Raw genomic sequence first — 19,266 nt, 5'->3', positions numbered from 1 at the left:
GTTGAAACAAGGCCCCAGGATTAGACAACATTCCATTAGAACTACTGAAAGCCTTGGGAGAGCCAGTCCTGACAAAACTCTACCATCTGGTGAGCAAGATGTACGAGACAGGTGAAATACTCTCAGACTTCAAGAAGAATATAATAATCCCTTTCCCAAAGAAAGCAGGTGTTGACAGATGTGAAAATTACTGATCTGTCAGTTTAATAAGTCACAGCTGCAAAATACTAACGCGAATTCTTTACAGACGAATGGAAAAACTGATAGAAGCCGACCTCGGGGAAGATCAGTTTGGATTCTGTAGAAATGTTGGAACACATGAGGCAATACTGACCCTACGACTTATCTTAGAAGAAAGGTTAAGGAAAGGCAAACCTACGTTTCTAGCATTTGTGGACTTATAGAAAGCTTTTGACAACGTTGATTGGAATACTCTCTTTCAAATATGAAAGGGAAGCAGTGGTTGGGAAGGGAGTGAGACAGGGTTGTAGCCTTTCCCTGATGTTATTCAATCTGTATATTGAGCAAGCAATAAAGGAAACAAAAGAAAAGTTCGGAGTAGGTATTAATATCCATGGAGAAGAAATAAAAACTTTGGGGTTCGCCGATGACATTGTAATTCTGTCAGAGACAGCAAAGGACCTGGTAGAGCAGCTGAACGGAATGGAGAGTGTCTTGAAATGAGGATATAAGATGAACATCAACAAAAGCAAAATGAGGATAATGGTATGTAGTCGAATTAAATCGGGTGATGCTGAGGGAATTAGATTAGGAAATGAGACACTTAAAGTAGTAAAGGAGTTTTGCTATTTGGGGAGCAAAATAACAGATGATGGTCGAAGTAGAGAGGATATAATATGTAGACGGGCAATGACAAGGAAAGCGTTTCTGAAGAAGAAAAATTTGTTAACATTGAGTATAGATTTAAATGTCATGAAGTCATTTCTGAAAGTATTTGTATGGAGTGTGGCCATGTATGGAAGTGAAACGTGGACGGTAAATAGCTTAACAAGAAGAGAATAGAAGCTTTCGAAATGTGGTGCTACAGAAGAATGCTGAAGATTAGAGGGGTAGATCACATAACTAATGAGGAGGTATTGAATAGAATTGGGGAGAAGAGGAGCTTGTGGCACAACTTGAGTAGAAGAAGGGATCGATTGGTAGGACATGTTCTGAGACATCGAGGGATCACCAATTTAGTATTGGAGGGCAGTGTGGAGGGTAAAAATCATGGAGGGAGACCAAGAGATGAATACACTAAGCAGATTCAGAAGGATGTAGGCTGCAGTAGGTACTGGGAGATGAAGAAGCTTGCACAGGATAGAGTAGTATGGAGAGCTGCATCAAACCAGTCTCAGGACTGAAGACCAGAACAACAACAACATTTGAGAAATCATGCCTTCGAGAGAATTATGCAGATGTACCATCATTTGACTGCCACTCAATCTCCTGTTAAGAGGACAAGTCATAGGCGTCCCTGGCATAGAGAGGCATCTGAAGAACTCAAAACAAATAAGTCGCCAAGTTCAGATGGAACAACAGTTCAGTTTCACAGAGAGTACTCTTTGACATTGGCTCCTTACTTAGCCTGCATTCATCACAAATCTCTCACCTAGCATGAACTCCTAAGTGACTGGAAAAAAGGGTAAAAGCACGGACCCACAAAATTACATGAGTTTGCTGCAGAATTCTTGAACATATTATAAATTCGAGTATCACGAATGTCCTTAAGACAGAAAAGCATCTGTTCACAAATCATCGTGGATTTAGAAAGCACTGCGTGTGTGAAACGTAGCTTGCCCTTTTCTCACATGATGTCCTGTGAACCATGGATGAAGGGCAACAGACACAGTCATATTTCTAGATTTCCAGGGAGCATTTAAATGTGGAAACATGTAAGTTAATGCAGATGAGCAGGAAAAACAATGCTGTAATGATAAAATATTGTATTATTGGTGTGGTTCTTGACACACTCATGCCAATTAAATATCTAGGCGTAATGTTGCAGTCTGATATGAAATGCAATGAGCATATAAGGACAGTATTAGGGAAGACGAATGATCGATTTCAGATCATTGGGTGAATTTTTGGAAAGTGTATCTCATCTGTGAAAGAGACTGTGTGTAGAACACTTGTGTGACTGATTCTTGAGTATGGCTAGAGTGTTTGAGATTCCTATTAGGTTGGATTAAAGGAAGAAATTGAAGCAATTCAGCTGCATGCTGCTAAATTTGTTACCACTAGGTTTGATCAGCATGTGAGTATTAAGGAGATGCTTCGCGAACTCAAATGGAATCTCTGGAGGTAAAACAATGTTCTTTTCATGAAACACTATTGAGAAAATTTAGAAAACCAGCGGGACAACTCTACTGCCGCCAATGTACATTTCATATCCAATTCCTGGCCTGGCAAAAAGTTTTAATCTGCCGGAAAGTTTCAGATCAGTCCACACTCCACTGCAGAATGAAAGTTTCTTCTAGGAACAATCCCACAGGCTGTGGCTAAGCTATGTCTGCACAATATCCTAGTCTTATAAGGCATGCAGCAAAAGTTTAGAAGGTAGGAGATGAGGTACTGGCAGAAGTGTTGCTGTGAGGAAAAGTAATGAGGGCATATGTGGATACTTCTGTGGGTGGAGCACTTTCCCACAAAATGCACGGGTCTCAGGTTTGAGTCCCAGTCCAGCACACAATTTTAACCTGCCAGGAAATACCAAGTTTGTATTAGTATTCATTAATTATTCCTGGTCGCCCACAGAAAACATCAGAATAATCGCATATTGGCTCTTGTAGATAAATCTTTCTGTGGAGCAGTCATAGTATTTACTTTTGCAGCTAATACTCGTAGGGGTGCTAAGATTTTTGTCATTGTTGCCCAGAAAGTAATGCACCATATTACACACACTGTTTTTCCACATAATCTCCATCCTGTTCTATGGCGAAACAAAGGCATGTATGGCCTGTTGGTACCAATCCTTGTCTTGGTGGTAGAGCCAGTGCTTCACTGTGTGAATCACCTCTTCATCACCGTCAAAATGTCTTCTTGAGTCATAATGTGTCTGTCTTCATGAATGACAACATCAGCTCACTACAACATGTCAGATGTGACAGCTGTGGACAGTCTCCCTGACCACTGCAAATCTTGGAGATGCGCCAAACCATCTTCTGATGACCTCACCATCTGTGCCCAGTGACTAATTGTACTCCTGTTGACAGAAGATGCTCCATAGACTTGGCACAAGTATTTGTGAGTATTCCCCACAGTTTCATTGTCTGCAGTGATAAATTCAATGAAGGCACATTGCTTGTGATGTACATCACCTGCAGATACCATCTTGAAACTGTCCTCCAGCTACACTATCTGTCAGAAGTGACAGAAATGTGGCACACTCACTCAGGGGACTTCAAATAATGCATACATAATGTTTCCTATCCATAGCATTGTTTTCGGCAAAGAGGGGAAAAAAAAAACATGGTGCTCACTGGAATTGACACAGCTTAATTTTGTTCAGTTTGCACAACAAAGAAACAAATTTCACTATTGTGTATTATCTTAATTGAAACACACAAAATAATAATCGTATAATTATCAACACACATAAAAGAGATGTTGTTTAAATAATGTTTACAATTGCATATGTGTTCACTTATAACAATGTTTTCTTATTCATCACTGCATCTGTCATTTCCTGAAATGTGTTGCCTAGCCATATGCATTCATTCAACAAGAATAAATACTATCCAGTAATTCATGCAGTAGAACTACATTTTACTTGGTTCTGCCATTATAGTAAATAAAACTGGACAGCCGGCATATTTTTTCCTGTGCTGGTTGTCTTTTTTTATTTGTCATGGTCTGCCTTTTTTGTAAATTTTTACATACTCTTGTCATTTATTGTTAAAGTCATAAAGGTAAAAAATAAATATTATTTATGAGTTTTCAGATAACTAAATTATAGTTGTTGTTATTTCAAATTGATGTTATATCCAAAGATTCAAAGTTCAGTCCGGTCACAGTTGCCATATCTCACATAATTTTTGCTGTTGCTTCTACTAACAGAAGCAAACTTGTGGCTATCAACTTTCATTAGTGTTCAATGGGGGTATCTCTTGTGTGGGTAACAGCTCACACATGTCCTAGCAGCATAAATATACCAACTGGAAGTATCATGGTTTTCAGGAAGTCGTGTGAAATATTTGTGACAAGAAAGAACATGAATGTTATCAGTCATCTTTTCACTGAGGAAATAATATGAATCTTATTGCTTCTCATTCCATTTGCAGCATTTATAGCTGTCCTCTTAGGTTCCTGCCTAACCACACACACACAAACCACCACATATTCAGAAATAAACAGCAAAATATTTATTTCATCTGCTGTTCTCTGATTAGACAGAAATGTTAAATAAGATTTACTGTTTCGGAACATATTTGTATTACATTCATAAGAAAGTCCCAGAATGTGTTAATATCATTAAGGGGCTCCGGAAAGGCTCAAAATCATGAAAAGTTCAATTTTTACTTTTTTGCGTTTTCTGAATCTGCAGACTATTACCTTTTAATAGATATATAATTTATTCAATTCCGAAGACTACAACTATTTTTAAATTTTTTTTGAAATGTGTTCTACATGGGCGTGACCCACTGTGGCGCTGTTAAACTGCTGTCAAATGGTGTTATTATTAACGTCCGTGTTCATCAGGTACATTTTAGTGATGTGAGATAAAGTATGTGTTGTGGCTAACCTGTGATGGTTCAATATATATCGCTGGTGTGATTGTCGATTGTTTCATGTTTATTTACTCTGTCGTTATCTCGAAAATATTCGTAATTAATTCTGTTTCTTGAATATCTGTTTTGTTGAAGTATAATAATGAGTAAAAGTAAAGTTATTAGAAATCCTCTGAAGGCTTTTAAGAAAAGGAGAAATGTTGGAAAGCCAAAGGTATGTGTTATTACTGTAAACAATAAAGACGATAACCAAGTGAGTGAACCTAACCTCTCAAGTACACATGCCCATAGCAGTGAAAGTGGGAAAGAAAATACTTCACAGAAGAAGCTTGGTTCAATGAGTGAAAACTATGAATGTTTTATGGGCGAGTCGGATGTGAATGAAATATTTGATATGTCGGTTCTCAAAGGAATTTTTTCAAACTGTTTAAGATGTATTCATTGTAGTGAAGTTGGTCTGGAACTCTCCATAATAAAGCACGTAGGACTTGCTAGTGAAATACAACTGAAATGTGATAAGTGTTCATACATGACCACCTTTTGGAACAGTGTTGCAGTAACTGCAACGGAAGAAAATGGTAGCAAAATCTACGAACACAACAATGAGCGATGCTTGCTTTAGACAAGGAACGCCTTCGGGCTGCAGACAGAGCTGTAAAGAGTCTAGAAATACAAGCAAGAGTAAACAGGAGGAGGAACAAGAGGAAGCTGGAGGAGGAGTTTGCAGAGGATGAAGATAATCCATCCTATGGACCTGGAATACACTAAAAAGTTAATCCAATCTTTGTCACTCGATTCCCAAAACTTTTATTTTCTCATACTAATTACATGTTTTCTAAGGATCTTCCAAACATATTTGTTTCAAACTTTCAGTAAATGTTACACAGTACCTTCTGCATAATTTAACACAGCCTTTTTCCAAAACACTGTATATTTTTGAATATATAAATAAAAAATTGCAAAAAAAATGTTGTGAATTTTCATTACAATTGAAAAAAATCATCTTTAATAACTGAACTAAAATTTTGTAAAATCCCTGTGTTAAGTTGTAGCCCATATTACAATAAATAATCTGTAAAAAGTTCAACTTCCTACCTCAAATACTTTGTGAGGAAAGATGTAATTCATAAGTGTTATTTTAACATTGCAAGTATAGGGCATTCCGGAGCCCCTTAACATGGAAAAAAAGAAGAAAATATTAGCATGTAGCGGGATGCAATCCTACATTCTTCGACTTCAAAACTATGACATTATCCATTATTGCACTAGTGCTTAGGAGGTGATTTTTGTCTCATGTCTCAGTTATGTCAGTATCTCTTGAAAGCTTATATCATTGGTGCTTTATTAGCTGACATTTAATGATATGGGTGAATGTTTGTGATACATTTTCATTGCACCATTGCCTGGGAAGTGGCATACTGCAACTTGTTATACAAAACAGTAAAATATGGCAAAATGAATATGGCACTAGCCATGTCAATGTTGCATGGGACATCAAATTGACATCATGTTTACAGGAAGTCTTGTGAGATGAGTGCCTCCCCCCCCCCCCCTCCCCCCAGCTTCTGTCTCTGCCTCTTTTCATTCGTTTCGTGACAAATGAAAGTGAGATGGTAGCAGAGATAAAAATGCTCAAGTAAGCACCTAATGAATTAGGATATGTGAGGAGAAAAAAAAAATCAGATGAAAATGTTACATAAAACCACAAAACTAAATGGAAAGAGTTATGTCATAGCCATGGGAGGTCTAATACACCGAAGCGCCAAAGAAACTGGTATAGACATGCATATTCAAATATAAAAATATTTAAACAGGCAGAATATGGCACTTTGGTTGGCAACATCTGTATATATGGGGCATTCAAAAAGAAACGAGCTGGAGGCATAATCACAGAAACCAGTACCTGCATGTTTGAGGTATTGGCCCTGGCTGTTGAAACATGTGTCCCACTGTAACACAAGGTGGTGAATGGCTGTCTCATAAAATTCTTAGGGCTGCGATGTTAACCAGTTCTGCAGATACAGCTGGAGATTGTCATCCGAGGTGAATCGTTTGCCCCTCAGAACCTTTTTAAGGGGACCAAAAATGGCATAATCACAGGGAGAGAGGTCCAGACTGTATGGAGGGTGGCTGAGAATCTCCCATTTGAATTTCTGCATGAGTGCTGTGACTGTGCTGGCTGTATGAGGCAGAATGACCCTCTAGAGGAGATTGGCTGGTCATTTTGAATTGATCACTTGGTGAAGGGTGGTCGAGGTTTACAAGTAATGCTGGGAATTCACTATTGTCCCACGCTGCAGGAAATGAATCAGAAAGGGGCCATCTTGCTCAAAGAAGAACATCAGCATAACCTATCCTGCACTCGTTTGGATGGCTGTGGCTTTTTTTGGTGGTGGTGACTCTGGATACTTCCACTGGAGACTTTGTCGTTTTGATTATGGTTTGAAGCAATGACACCATGACCCATCTCCAGCCACCATCATGCCAGGAACGCATTCCCTTCCCGAGCATAGCGCTGCAGATGGGCAAGGCAGTGGGCCCTCGGACATGCTTCCTGGTGTGGTCTGTGGGGCACCCATTGGGCAAACACCTTGTGCATCTGCAGTCATTACTTCATGATGGTGTGAACACTTCTGACGCTCAATCTGACCGCAGCGGCTATGACTTTCACTGTCACTTGGTGGTCCTGGGTAGTGAGTGCATCCACCAGCTGGACAATGTCTTCAGTAATGTATTGTGGTGCTCCAGACTGTGCATCATTGGTTAACGACACCCGTCCTTCGCTGAAGCGCTTGTGCCATGCCTTGATCCTTGCAAGGAACATGCAGTATTCACCGTACACTTGTGATATTCGTCGATGAATGTCCGTTCCTCCTACTCCTTCCGCTGTCAGAAAATGAAAAACACCTTTTGCTCATATTTTGATGCCTCCGTGTCACTGTTTGCAATGTGACTGGCACCGTTGGATGATTGATGCGTGCTGCTGCTAGCTCTGTATAGTCACGTGACACGCACGCATGCCGTCCAGCAACCGAGCTGAGAAATTCCACGTTCTTGTTGGAACCACACCTTGTTACACAAGCCAAGATATTACCCTCCTGTCACCAGTTTGCGCATTACAGACTCCAGCTCGTTTCTTTTTGAATGCCCTTTATAAGACAACAAGTGTCTTGGTTACTGCTGCTACAATGGCAGATTATCAAGATTTAAGTGAGTTTCAGTGGGGTGTTATAGTCGGTGCATGAGCGAGAGGAAACGGCATCTCCGAGGTAGCAATGAAGTGGGAATTTTCCCGTATGACCATTTCTCAAGTATACCGTGAATATCAGGAATCCGGTAAAACATCAAATCTCCTACTGCTGTGGCTCAAAAAAGATCCTACAAGAATAGGACCAATAACAGCTGAAGGGAATCGTTCAGCGCGACAGAAGTGCAACCCTTCTGCAAATTGCTGCAGATTTCAATGCTGGGCCATCAACAAATGTCAGCGTGCGAACCATTCAATGAAACATCATTGATATGGGCTTTTGGAGCCAAAGGCCCACTTGTGTACCCTTGATTAGTGCATGCCACTAAACTTTATGTCTTGCGTGGGCCTGTCAACACTGACATTGGACTGTTGATGACTGGAAACATGTTGCACGTGTGGACGAATCTCGTTTAAAATTGTATCGAGCGGATGGATGTTTAAGCGTATGGAGACAACCTCATGAATCCGTGGACCCTGCATGTCAGCAGGGGACTGTTCAAGCTGGTGGAGGCTCTGAAATGGTGTGGGGCGTGTGCAGTTTGAGTGATATGGGTCCCCTGATATGTCTAGATACTACTCTGACTGGTGACAGGTACATAAGCATCCTGTCTGACCCCCGCATCCATTCATATCCATTGTGCATACTGATGGACTTGGGCAATTCCGGCAGGACAATTCAAAACCCCACACACCCAGAATGCTACAGAGTGGCTCCAGGAACATTCTTCTGAGTTTAAACACTTCTGCTGGCCACCAAACTCCCCAGACATGAACATATAGAGCATGCCTGGGATGCTTTGCAACATGGTGTTCAGAAAAGATCTTCACCCCCTCGTTCTCTTATGGATTTATGGACAGCCCCGCAGGATTCATGGTGTCAGTTCCCTGCAGCACTACTTCAGACATTAGTCGAGTCCATGCCATGCCATGTTGTGGCACTTCTGTGTGCTCAGGCCCTTTACAGTATTGGTCAGGCCTACCAGTTTCTTTGGCTCTTCAGTGTATATCACAACTTGTTCTGCCCTGCTGTCCAACCACAGTTGATACAGTATTGTCTTTTTCTTTTGTAAAACATGAAACATTGATGAAAGTCGTTTCTTTATCTACATCTATACTCTGCAAGTCACCTTGCGATGTGTGGCATAGGGTATTTTGTGTACCACCATCACTTACTCTCTCTGCTGTTCCAATCACGAATAGTTTGCAGGAGGAATAAGTTCCAGGAAACCTCCATATGGGCTTGAGTGTCTCTAATTTTATTTTCATGGTCATTTTGCAAGATAGACATAGGAGGAAGGAATATATTTGTGACTCTTCTAGGAAAGTACACTCTCAGAACTTTAACAATAAACCACATCATGATGCAGAACACATCTCTTGCAGTGTCTGCCATTGGAGTTGGTTTATCATTTCTGTGAAGCTTTTGTGATTAGTAAATGAACCTGTAACAAAATTTATCACTCTTTTTTGTATTTTCTCTATCAGACCTGTCTGATGCGGATCTCATACTGACAAACAATATTCAAGCATTGGTCACACAAGTGTTTTGTAAGTTACATCCTTTGCTGATGGACTACGTTTTCTGAGGATTCTTCCATGAATCTCAGTCTGGCATGTGCCTTACTTTTGATTAATTTTATGTGGTTGTTCCATTTCAAATCGCTCCATATGTGTACACCTAAGCATTTTACAGAATTACCTGTTTCCAGTGATTGTTGTGTAATCATACAGTAAATGGACTTTCTAATCATGTATTCGAAATATTTCACATTTATTTACATTGAGGGTCAATTATTACTCCCTACACCAAGCATCGATCATCTGCAGGGCTTCCTGCATTTCGTTCCAGTTTGTTAACATGACAACTTCTCCGTATACAACAGCTTCATCTGTGAAAAGTCCCATGGAACTTCTGACATTATCTGCTAGGTCATTTATTTATATTGTGAAAATAGTGGTCCTGTAACACTCCCCTGGGTCATGCCCGAAGTTACTTTTATGTCCGAAGACTTCTCTCCATTCAGAATGGCATGCTGTGTTCTGTTTGCTAGAAATTTTTCACATTTTCTTCATCAGGTGGCAATGAAGAACCATATCAAATGCCTTCTGGAAGTCAAGGAACATTGCATCCTCCAGGGTCTCATGGATGAACAGAGTGAGCTGGGTTTCACAACATCATTGTTTTTGGAACCACATTGATTCCTACCAAGGAGATTTTTGACCTCCAAAAATGTCATAATATGCAAACACCCAACTGATATCAGTGATACAGGCCTATAGTTTTGTGTGTCTGTTCAATGACACTTCTCGAAAATGGCACTGACCTGTATTTTTTTCCCCAATCATCAGGAATACTTCACTCTTCTAAAGATGTACGGAACACTGCTGCTAGAAGAAGGCTATTTCTTTCACATACTCTACATAGAATTGTACTAGTATTCCGTCAGATCCTGTGACCTTCCCTCCATTGAGTGATTTCAGTTGCTTCTCTACCCCATGGTCACTTATGTCAGTATCAACTATTTTTTAGTTAGTTCTATGATTTAAAATTGACATTATAGTGTGATCTTCCTCTCTGAAACAGTATTGCAAGAAGACATTTAGTATTTGAGCCTTTTCTGTGTCGTCCTCCATTTCACTGCCATTATTGCCACAAAGTGTCTGGACAGGCGACTTTCATTCATTTACTGATTTAACTTAAGACCAAACCTTCTTAGGATTTTCTGTTAGTTAATTACATGTTCCATAGATCATTTGAATGATTCTTTGATTGAAATGATGTGGAATGAGTCAATTGACTGGATATGTATGCATGATTGGTGTTAACATTAATGAGCACATTATTATTTTTAATCCTACCTCATGCAACTACGCTTAATTTTATTTTCTTTTCTTTTATACTGACTGCCAGTTCTTAAGTAGAAATTTATGGAATAGAAGGCGTTGTCCTGGAGGAATGATTTAAATTAGATTTAAAACTTGCTTCACTACCTGTCAGACGTTTTATATTACTGGGCAAATGATAAAAACTTTTTGTTGCTGCATATTGAACTCTTTTTCTGCCCCACTAAATGCTTTAATAATGGGCAATAAAGGTTGTTTTCCCCTCTAGTGTTATAGATGTGTACATCACTGTTCTTCTCAAATTGTGATGAATTATTTATGATGGATTTCATTAGCAAATATGTGTGTACTGTAACGGCGCAGTTAAAATGCCCAGCCCCTTGAAGGGGTACCTACATGACGTCCATGGTTTGAATACTGCCAATTATTCTTATTGCTTGCTTTTGTGCAGTCAGTACTTTCTTTCTAAGTGATGAATTACACCAGAAAATAATTCTGTGTGACATTATTGAGTGGAAATATTCAAAATATGTCAGGAGGCTGATATGATTTTTTCCAAGATTAGCAATTATACAAAGAGAAAAAAAAATAGCTGAACTTAATTGTTTGAGAAGCACAGTAATATGCTTCTTCTAGTTCAAGATTTTATTAATATTCACATGACTGTTGTTATGACTATTGTACAGAACTGAATGTAGTGTTTCTGCTTTTTTTTTTTTTTTTTTTTTTTTTTTTTCAAAATTTAAGGAGAGTCCATTTTCAGAGAACCACTTACTGATTCTTTGAAAAATATTATTTACTAACTCTTCTGTTACTTTCTCTCTAATAGGATTTATTGTAACACTAGAATCGTCTGCAAAAAACACCATGTCAGTAGACAGAATTTTAACTTTAAAATTTGTTGAATGCTTTACACATGGCTCTCCTTATGCTAATTTTGGCTTTGTTTAGATTGTGTGTGTCTGTGAGGCTTTGCCTATGTTTAAATTTGCAGTAAAGCTGTCTTTGCTTTTGCAGTAGTTTTCGAACATAGCTGTCAAACAATGGCGGACCTTTTCCATTCCTCACAGCTTTGCTTAACATATATCTGTCTAAAACATATTGTACAGTGCTCTTGAACTTTGTACATCATTACTCTATGTTGTTAGTGCTGGAGATGAAATTTTATGCTGACCGGTCATATAATCTGAAATCTGTTTCTTGTCGCTCTTGCTAAGCGGAAGGAATTGTTCATCATACATTACTTTATTATGTCATCTCCTTGGTAATTATTAACCTCTGCCATAAGTACATCATTTGATAAATATTAAATTCAATTGTTGTCTGTAGCATACCATTTCACCTGTTTCTAGCTGTACTTGGTGTAATTAGCATTTATGTTGTTATTGTGATTAATGGTACATATGCTACTGATACAAATTAGGAAAAAATGGTAGTTTTCTTATCTTCAGTAATTCTGGAGGAAGCATTGTACCTTCTGTAAGATAATGAGACAGAATTGTCACCAATACTTACCTTTAGGAAGCAAAGTATCAGTTCCGCTGATAAGTAAATACAAACATGAAAGGGGACGGGTACAGAGAGGAGGAGATGGAGAAGATCAAATGTCAAAGATAGTGCCTTAGTAAGCATTTTGCCAGTGTCAGTCCAGAGATGACGAGGACAGAATGAGAAGTAAAACTGGATTAAGAGGCATGAGAATGAAGAGTATAATCAAGAAGTAGGGAGAAAGAGAAATACGGGTGAGAGGGCTAGGAGAACAAGTGAACATGAAAAAGGAAATGAAGGAAATAGTGAGCCATAAAACATAAAAATATAATGAAAAATATTTTCTAGAAAACAAATGAAGATAATGTTATGAAATTTGTATGTACAAGTGGTGCATGTTAATTACAACACATTTATGAGCGAAGTAATGACTTAGGCTTTTTATGAAAGGTAAGGCAATAATACTGACATACAGAATTATGTAACCTTTGACCAGTATATGAAGAAATTCAGTTAAAACATTCAAAAATAACTTGCAAAAGGGTAAGGGAATAAACTCTGCAAAAGTGGCCAAATTATATGAACTTGGGTATCAGTTGCTGTATTGCCCAGTAGACTCTCCATGTTTCACTATTATTTATATTATAATTTCATATGTTTGACTGGGGATCAGAAACTGGGGATTGAATTGCTTTTGTTGAAGAGTATTTTATAGGATCTTGCAGTGATCCCTTTTCCTACGAGAACAAAAAATGACATTTACACTATAATATGTGCATCAGTGAAAAGAGATTACATTTAAAAACAATTTTCCACTGTTTTATGGTAGGTCTTCCCCTTATTTACTGAATGTTTTTCATGTAATCTAATTATTGAGAACTAAAAGGTTGAAAAGAGAGTTAATGATTAACTTTAATTATTTTGATTGTGGTTGTATTGATATGTGCTCTATGACTTTTAAATGGATAACTGCTATCTTTAGATGGTGTCACTTTTGTATAGGCTTGAGAAATATGTGAATTTACTGTATGAAACAACTAACTCATAAGTAATGAACTGAATTGATCTTTAAGGGACACAGTATTGCTTAATAATGACACTAGTTTATTTGTTTCTTATCACAAATATTTTTCTACTCTAGGTGCCTGCTGGCAGTGGTTCTGAACACAGGAGCAATTCTGCTGTTTGGCCCACGTACTTGGAAATGGTTGGTAGTGTGCAACTTGTCAGAAATTTGGTTAAAGCATTGCAGAGAGCTTTGGGAAGAAATGGAGCCAGCTGAGACAGTTGCAGAACAATATGAGCAGCTTAAGAGGAGGACAGCATCCTTAAAAATGAATAGTAAGTACTCCAGATTTCATTTTGAAAATCAGTATCAAGGAAAAAGAAAATGAGTGATTCTTTTATGGTTCTGTATGTTGAGCGACAGGACATGCTACGTTTTTGCAGAAACCAACTGGAATACAAGTAACTGCAATATACTTTTTGTTTTTGACTTTGACTTCATTTAACTGGAAGAATGGAGAAGGTTGAAATTAAGAGTACAGATAGCCTACAAAAATCAGCACAGTTCTCTAACAGGGGAGATATCAAGAATGGTGTCCCACAGGGTTCAATCTTGGATCCCTTATTGTTCTTAATATATGTTCTTACATTATATTAATGACTTACCATTCTATATTCATGAAGATGCAAAGCTACTCCTTTTTTCTGATGATACAAGTATAGCAATGACAAGTATAGTAATCAAACAAGAATAAGCTGAGAAAGTTGTAAATAATGTCTTTCAGAATGTTAAGTGGTTCTCTGCAGATGGACTCTCACTAAATTTTGAGAAAGCACAGTACATACATTTCTGTAGAGTAAATGGCTTAACACCATTAATAAACATAGAGTTAGAACAGACTGTTGCCAAAGCAGAATATTCCAAATTTGTGGGTGTGTGCATTGAAAATAAATTGAATAGGAAGAAACACATTTATGATCTGCTGAAATGCTATGTATGCTTTTAGGGTTATTGCAAATTTTGGTGATAAACATATCAGTAAATTAGCCTACTATTCCTATTTTCACTCACTGCTTTCATATGGGATCATATTTTGGGGTAATTCGTCATTAAGAGAAAAAGTATACATTGCGCATTAGCACGTAATCAGAATAATAGCTGGAGCCCACCGAAGATCACCATGCAGACATTTATTTAAGGAACTCAGGATATTCACAGTACCTTTGTAATATATATATTTGCTTATGAAATTTGCCATTAAGAACCCATCCCAATTAAAAAATAATACCGAAGTGCATAGCTCCAAAACTAGAAGAAAGGACGACCTTCAATATTCTGGGTTAAATCTGACTGTGGCTCTGAAAGGGGGTGGGTGAATAATGCTGCCACAAAAATCTTTGCTCAGTTGCCAAATAGCATTAAAAGTCACACAGATAGCCAACCAACGTTTAAAAACAAATTAAAAGAATATCTGAATGACAACTCCTTCTACTCAACAGATGAATTTTGTAAGGAAAACATAAATTAAACTGACACATTCCACAAGTATTAATGGAATGTAGTGAGCTTATGGTCGTGGAACATAAAATCAGCTGAAAGAGGATTGAGGGGAGGGGGGGGGGGGGGGGGGGAATCAGCTGAGGCCATCTCGTAATTTGTTTACACTTTTTTTAAGAACACCTTAATAGGCCTCCTCTGAAAATGTGATAAATTTGTAACAGTTCTAGTTGTTGCATAGTGTGACAGCTAGGAAAACCTGTGTTGATATAACTTGGTAATACTCTTATCCAGTTTGTCTCAACCCTAGCCTTTTGCATTTAGATGGTAACCCCAAATCAACGCTCTCTATTTGTGTGTGATGTATGAAATCATGGCTGCCCTAGAAACTGTTTCAAATGTTTCATCACAAAGGTCCAGTACGGTCATGCTTTATTCCTAGCCCACCTGTACTGTGTCACAAAAATGTCATATTTCATGGAACTGTTAGTAGAACATACTCACAATAATTCATTGCACTCAAAGTGCATTGTAATCAAAATTGTTTCAAAATTTCCAGGCGTACAAAAATGTATTATTTCAGTTTCTTTCTCCGATACATTAATTACTAGTCAGGTCTGTATTAAAATAAAAATTAGTTGACATCATTGAACTTTTATTAGTGACTAGAAATATAACTTAGTAATATTTTTACAATTAAGTAAATGAAATAAACCTGGGATACAATTTCCACATTTTTGTAAGATTTTCAATTGTTTTTCTGTTCACACACAATGTTTTCAGCCATTTCTAAAGCCCATTTTTTTCTAGAACAAACCAGCATCTCTCCTTTATAAAAATGTTGTGACCCCATCTGTTTTCTGCATACAGTTTAAAATTTCTCTTACAAGATTAATTCTGTCTGGTTCAGCTGCCACTCTCTGCTGGCAATTATTATTACCTTCTCGCCTGCACTATTTCTTTGCACTGTTCATAGAGCATGCCTGCATCATCAAATAATAGTGTCTTTTGACAATCGATTCCCATGCAGCTATTTATCAAAGAAATAAAAAGAGTGAGTTTAGAGTCTTTTGTGTAAAATTTTAGGATATTCATCCAGAACTCAATCCTGTTATATAACAAGATATGCTGGAGGAAAGAAAAAAGGAAAAAAAGAATGTTATGTCAGTACAGAGTAGGCCCTGACAACCTTAATGTGGATTGAGAATTCAAAATTAAAAAAATAAAAAGTAAGTGAAGAGATGGTTGAAGGTTCCAATTCAGCAAATCGACAAAAGAAATATTGATTCACAGTGTAATAAACTGTGAAAAAGAGCACAATGCATACTTTACAAAACTGAGCTACATTTGTAAGATTACTGATGCATTACTTGAAATGAGCCAATCATATTGAAAAGGGAATATGGTTATAATAGAGGGAAACATTCCACGTAGGAAAAATATATCTAAAAACAAAGATGATGTGACTTACCAAATGAAAGTGCTGGCAGGTCGACAGACAAACAAACGAACACAAACATACACACAAAATTCAAGCTTTCGCAACTAACTGTTGCCTCATCAGGAAAGAGGGAAGGAGAGGGAAAGACAAAAGGATGTGGGTTTAAATATGTCTGCTTGTGTCTGTATATGTGTGGATGGATATGTGTGTGTGTGCGAGTGTATACCTGTCCTTTTTTCCCCCTAAGGTAAGTCTTTCCGCTCCCGGGATTGGAATGACTCCTTACCCTCTCCCTTAAAACCCACATCCTTTCGTCTTTCCCTCTCCTTCCCTCTTTCCTGATGAGGCAACAGTTAGTTGCGAAAGCTTGAATTTTGTGTGTATGTTTGTGTTCGTTTGTTTGTCTGTTGACCTGCCAGCACTTTCATTTGGTAAGTCACATCATCTTTGTTTTTAGATATGAAAAGGGAATATGTTGCACAAAAATTATTATAATTATTTAGGTAAAAATGTTGACTAGGCATCTGATTAGCAAAATAATGAGTCACGCCAAGGAGACGTCACTGTGATTTTAGGAATGACTAAATGAAATAAATTCTTAAAGGAGGTCAAAGTACGAGGGTTGGATCTTAAATAGTGGAAACTATTTATTCACAACTGATACAAAAGAGTTACATGTTTGCATCTGTTACTGCCCTTCAAAGTAGTCACCAGCGTTGTGTAGAACCCATTGCCAGTGATGTGGAAGACGTGGTATACCGTTAGCAGAGCCTGTTCTGTTGATGGTGTGAATGGAGCGGTCTACTGCCTGTCGAATCTCTGGAACAGTTCTGAAGCGAATGCCATGAAGTGGCTCCTTCATCTTCAGAATAAAATCAAAGTCACAAGGACTTAAGGCCGGGGAGTGTGGTGGATGGTACAGTACTTCCCAGTCCCATCGACTGAACAGAGTAGCCACAGCTTGTGCCATATGTGCCCGCGCATTGTCATGCAAAATGATGGATAGGTTGTGCAGAAAGTGTTGCCACTTCTTTCACAAAGCTGGTTGCAGGTGGTGCTCCAAAAATGAACAGTAATACTGTGCATTGATGGTCTGCCGTGGAGGAACGTAATGCCTTAGGATAACACTATCACAGTCATACACGAGAATCACCATAACTTTCACCATACTGGGACTCTGATGCACTTTTGACTTTTGCAGCAATGCGTAATGATGCCATTCGTTTGACTGGCGTTTCAATTTTGGCATTGTGGCATTCACTTCAGAACTGTTCCAGAGATTCGACAGGCAGTAGACCACTCCATTCACATCATCAACAGAACAGGCTCTGCTAACAGTATACTCCACCTTCCACATCCCTGGCAATGGGTTCTACACAATGCTGGTGACTACTCTGAAGGACAGTAACAGGTGCAACATGTAACTCTTTTGTATTGGTTGTGAATTAAACAGTTTCCACTATTTTAGTTCCAACCCTCGTATATAGTTCCATTCAATCTGATGAGTGAGATATCATGAGCAAATAATCAGACACATGGAGCACAGAAAATGCAATTTCAGGTTCATATGAAATCAGTAACAGGTGCAACATGTAACTCTTTTGTATAGGTTGTGAATAAATAGTTTCCACTATTTTAGTTCCAACCCTCGTATATAGCATACACTTGTCCACGACCAGCCATCTGATATACAAGCATTTCTGACACAAACTGTAAAGTAAACGTTGTTGTATATTGATTAACGATTGATGAGACAGTAGTAGAGACACTGATGGGTAGACACATTGGAGAGACTTTGCCAGTGATCTGGCTTAAATATGAATCACATACCAGAGAAAGAATTGTGGAACATAGTGCCCCACAGACATTCCAGTGGTTGAGAGGGCATAATAAAACTGTTCTGGGAGAGGGTGGAAGATTTTTAAGATGAGTATTCATGCTGAATCCCAGCTTGAGGTAACCATAGCTATACTAACAAGCTGGGTGACACGTTTGAGATTAGGTTTTTTGAAATTATGTGGTGATTCATCAAATCTTGTGATGGTCGAAATGACTGGTTGGGTAACAGTAACGAATGAAATCATTTGTAAAAATTGTTATTTATGTATTGGGCAAGCTATATTTGAACAGATTTTAGTGCAGTCAGTGGTTAAGTTATGGGATAGGAAATTTTATATGTGGAGGAGGTAATAACTGTCGAAAAGAAAATTAGTTCCCTAGCAGTGAGTTCTACTTGCAGTCTTCTTTGCAGACAGCTATCATTGTGTTATAATAACTAAATTTGAGCATTAAGAACTAGAAAATATGACATGTGGAATTTTTGGCTCCTTTCTTTAGATGCTACAATTTCTAAGTGCAACACTATACAATGGTGCCTTCTTTCACCAAATTCACTTTGAAATTCCATCTGATATTCTGGAACTGATTATGTTTGGCAAGTGAAGGACACACACTGCTTGATGAGTTATTATTACACCATAAATATTGAACTCGTAGTTGCTCATACCCAGTACAGAGAGAAATGTTCAGTTGCATACATTGTATTACTCATATTCCACAACACTAATTTTTGTATACTATGCTTTGTGGTCTTCACTGAGGGAATTGCCATGCTCCATTCCAGGAATTTTGAGTCCAGTGGTGAAATATTGTTTTAGTAAATGAACTTGTCATCCGAATTTTGATCTCAAGTGTGGTATACTCTGGTAAGCTCCTTAAGAGTTTATTAAGAAAGATTTGTATGTTATTAGCAAGGAAATCAGCTCTGGAATATTTAAATTCTTCTTTGTCAGCCATTCATATTACAATGGAAATATAGTTAATTACTAATGAAGTATTATTTAATTATTTTTTGCAGGTGAAATAATTGTATGAATAAAGCAGCAGATCACAAGTAGTGTGAACAATGAATATATATCTGCCTCTACCTCAGCAAATATACACAAACTGTTCCTATATATTGGTCCGAGTCAGTTATATACCTCTTATTAAAGAACTGATCTCTTTTTTT

General features: G+C 38.0%; 1 protein-coding gene across 3 annotated transcripts in view; it reads left to right on the top strand.

Moving 5' to 3' along the window:
• LOC124605116 (T-cell immunomodulatory protein) overlaps positions 1–19,266 on the top strand; it is a 450,797-nt gene that overhangs the window by 347,312 nt on the left and 84,219 nt on the right. For all 3 annotated transcript variants that reach the window (XM_047136574.1, XM_047136576.1, XM_047136575.1), the window contains one exon: positions 13,454–13,653. In XM_047136574.1, the coding sequence (XP_046992530.1) occupies positions 13,454–13,653 (200 nt within the window). The remainder of the gene's footprint in view (positions 1–13,453; positions 13,654–19,266) is intronic.

Source organism: Schistocerca americana, chromosome 3 (assembly GCF_021461395.2).
Source record: "Schistocerca americana isolate TAMUIC-IGC-003095 chromosome 3, iqSchAmer2.1, whole genome shotgun sequence".
Lineage (NCBI taxonomy): Eukaryota > Metazoa > Arthropoda > Insecta > Orthoptera > Acrididae > Schistocerca > Schistocerca americana.
The sequence above is the reverse complement of the archived record's forward strand: the minus strand, read 5'-3'. Positions and strand labels throughout refer to the sequence as shown.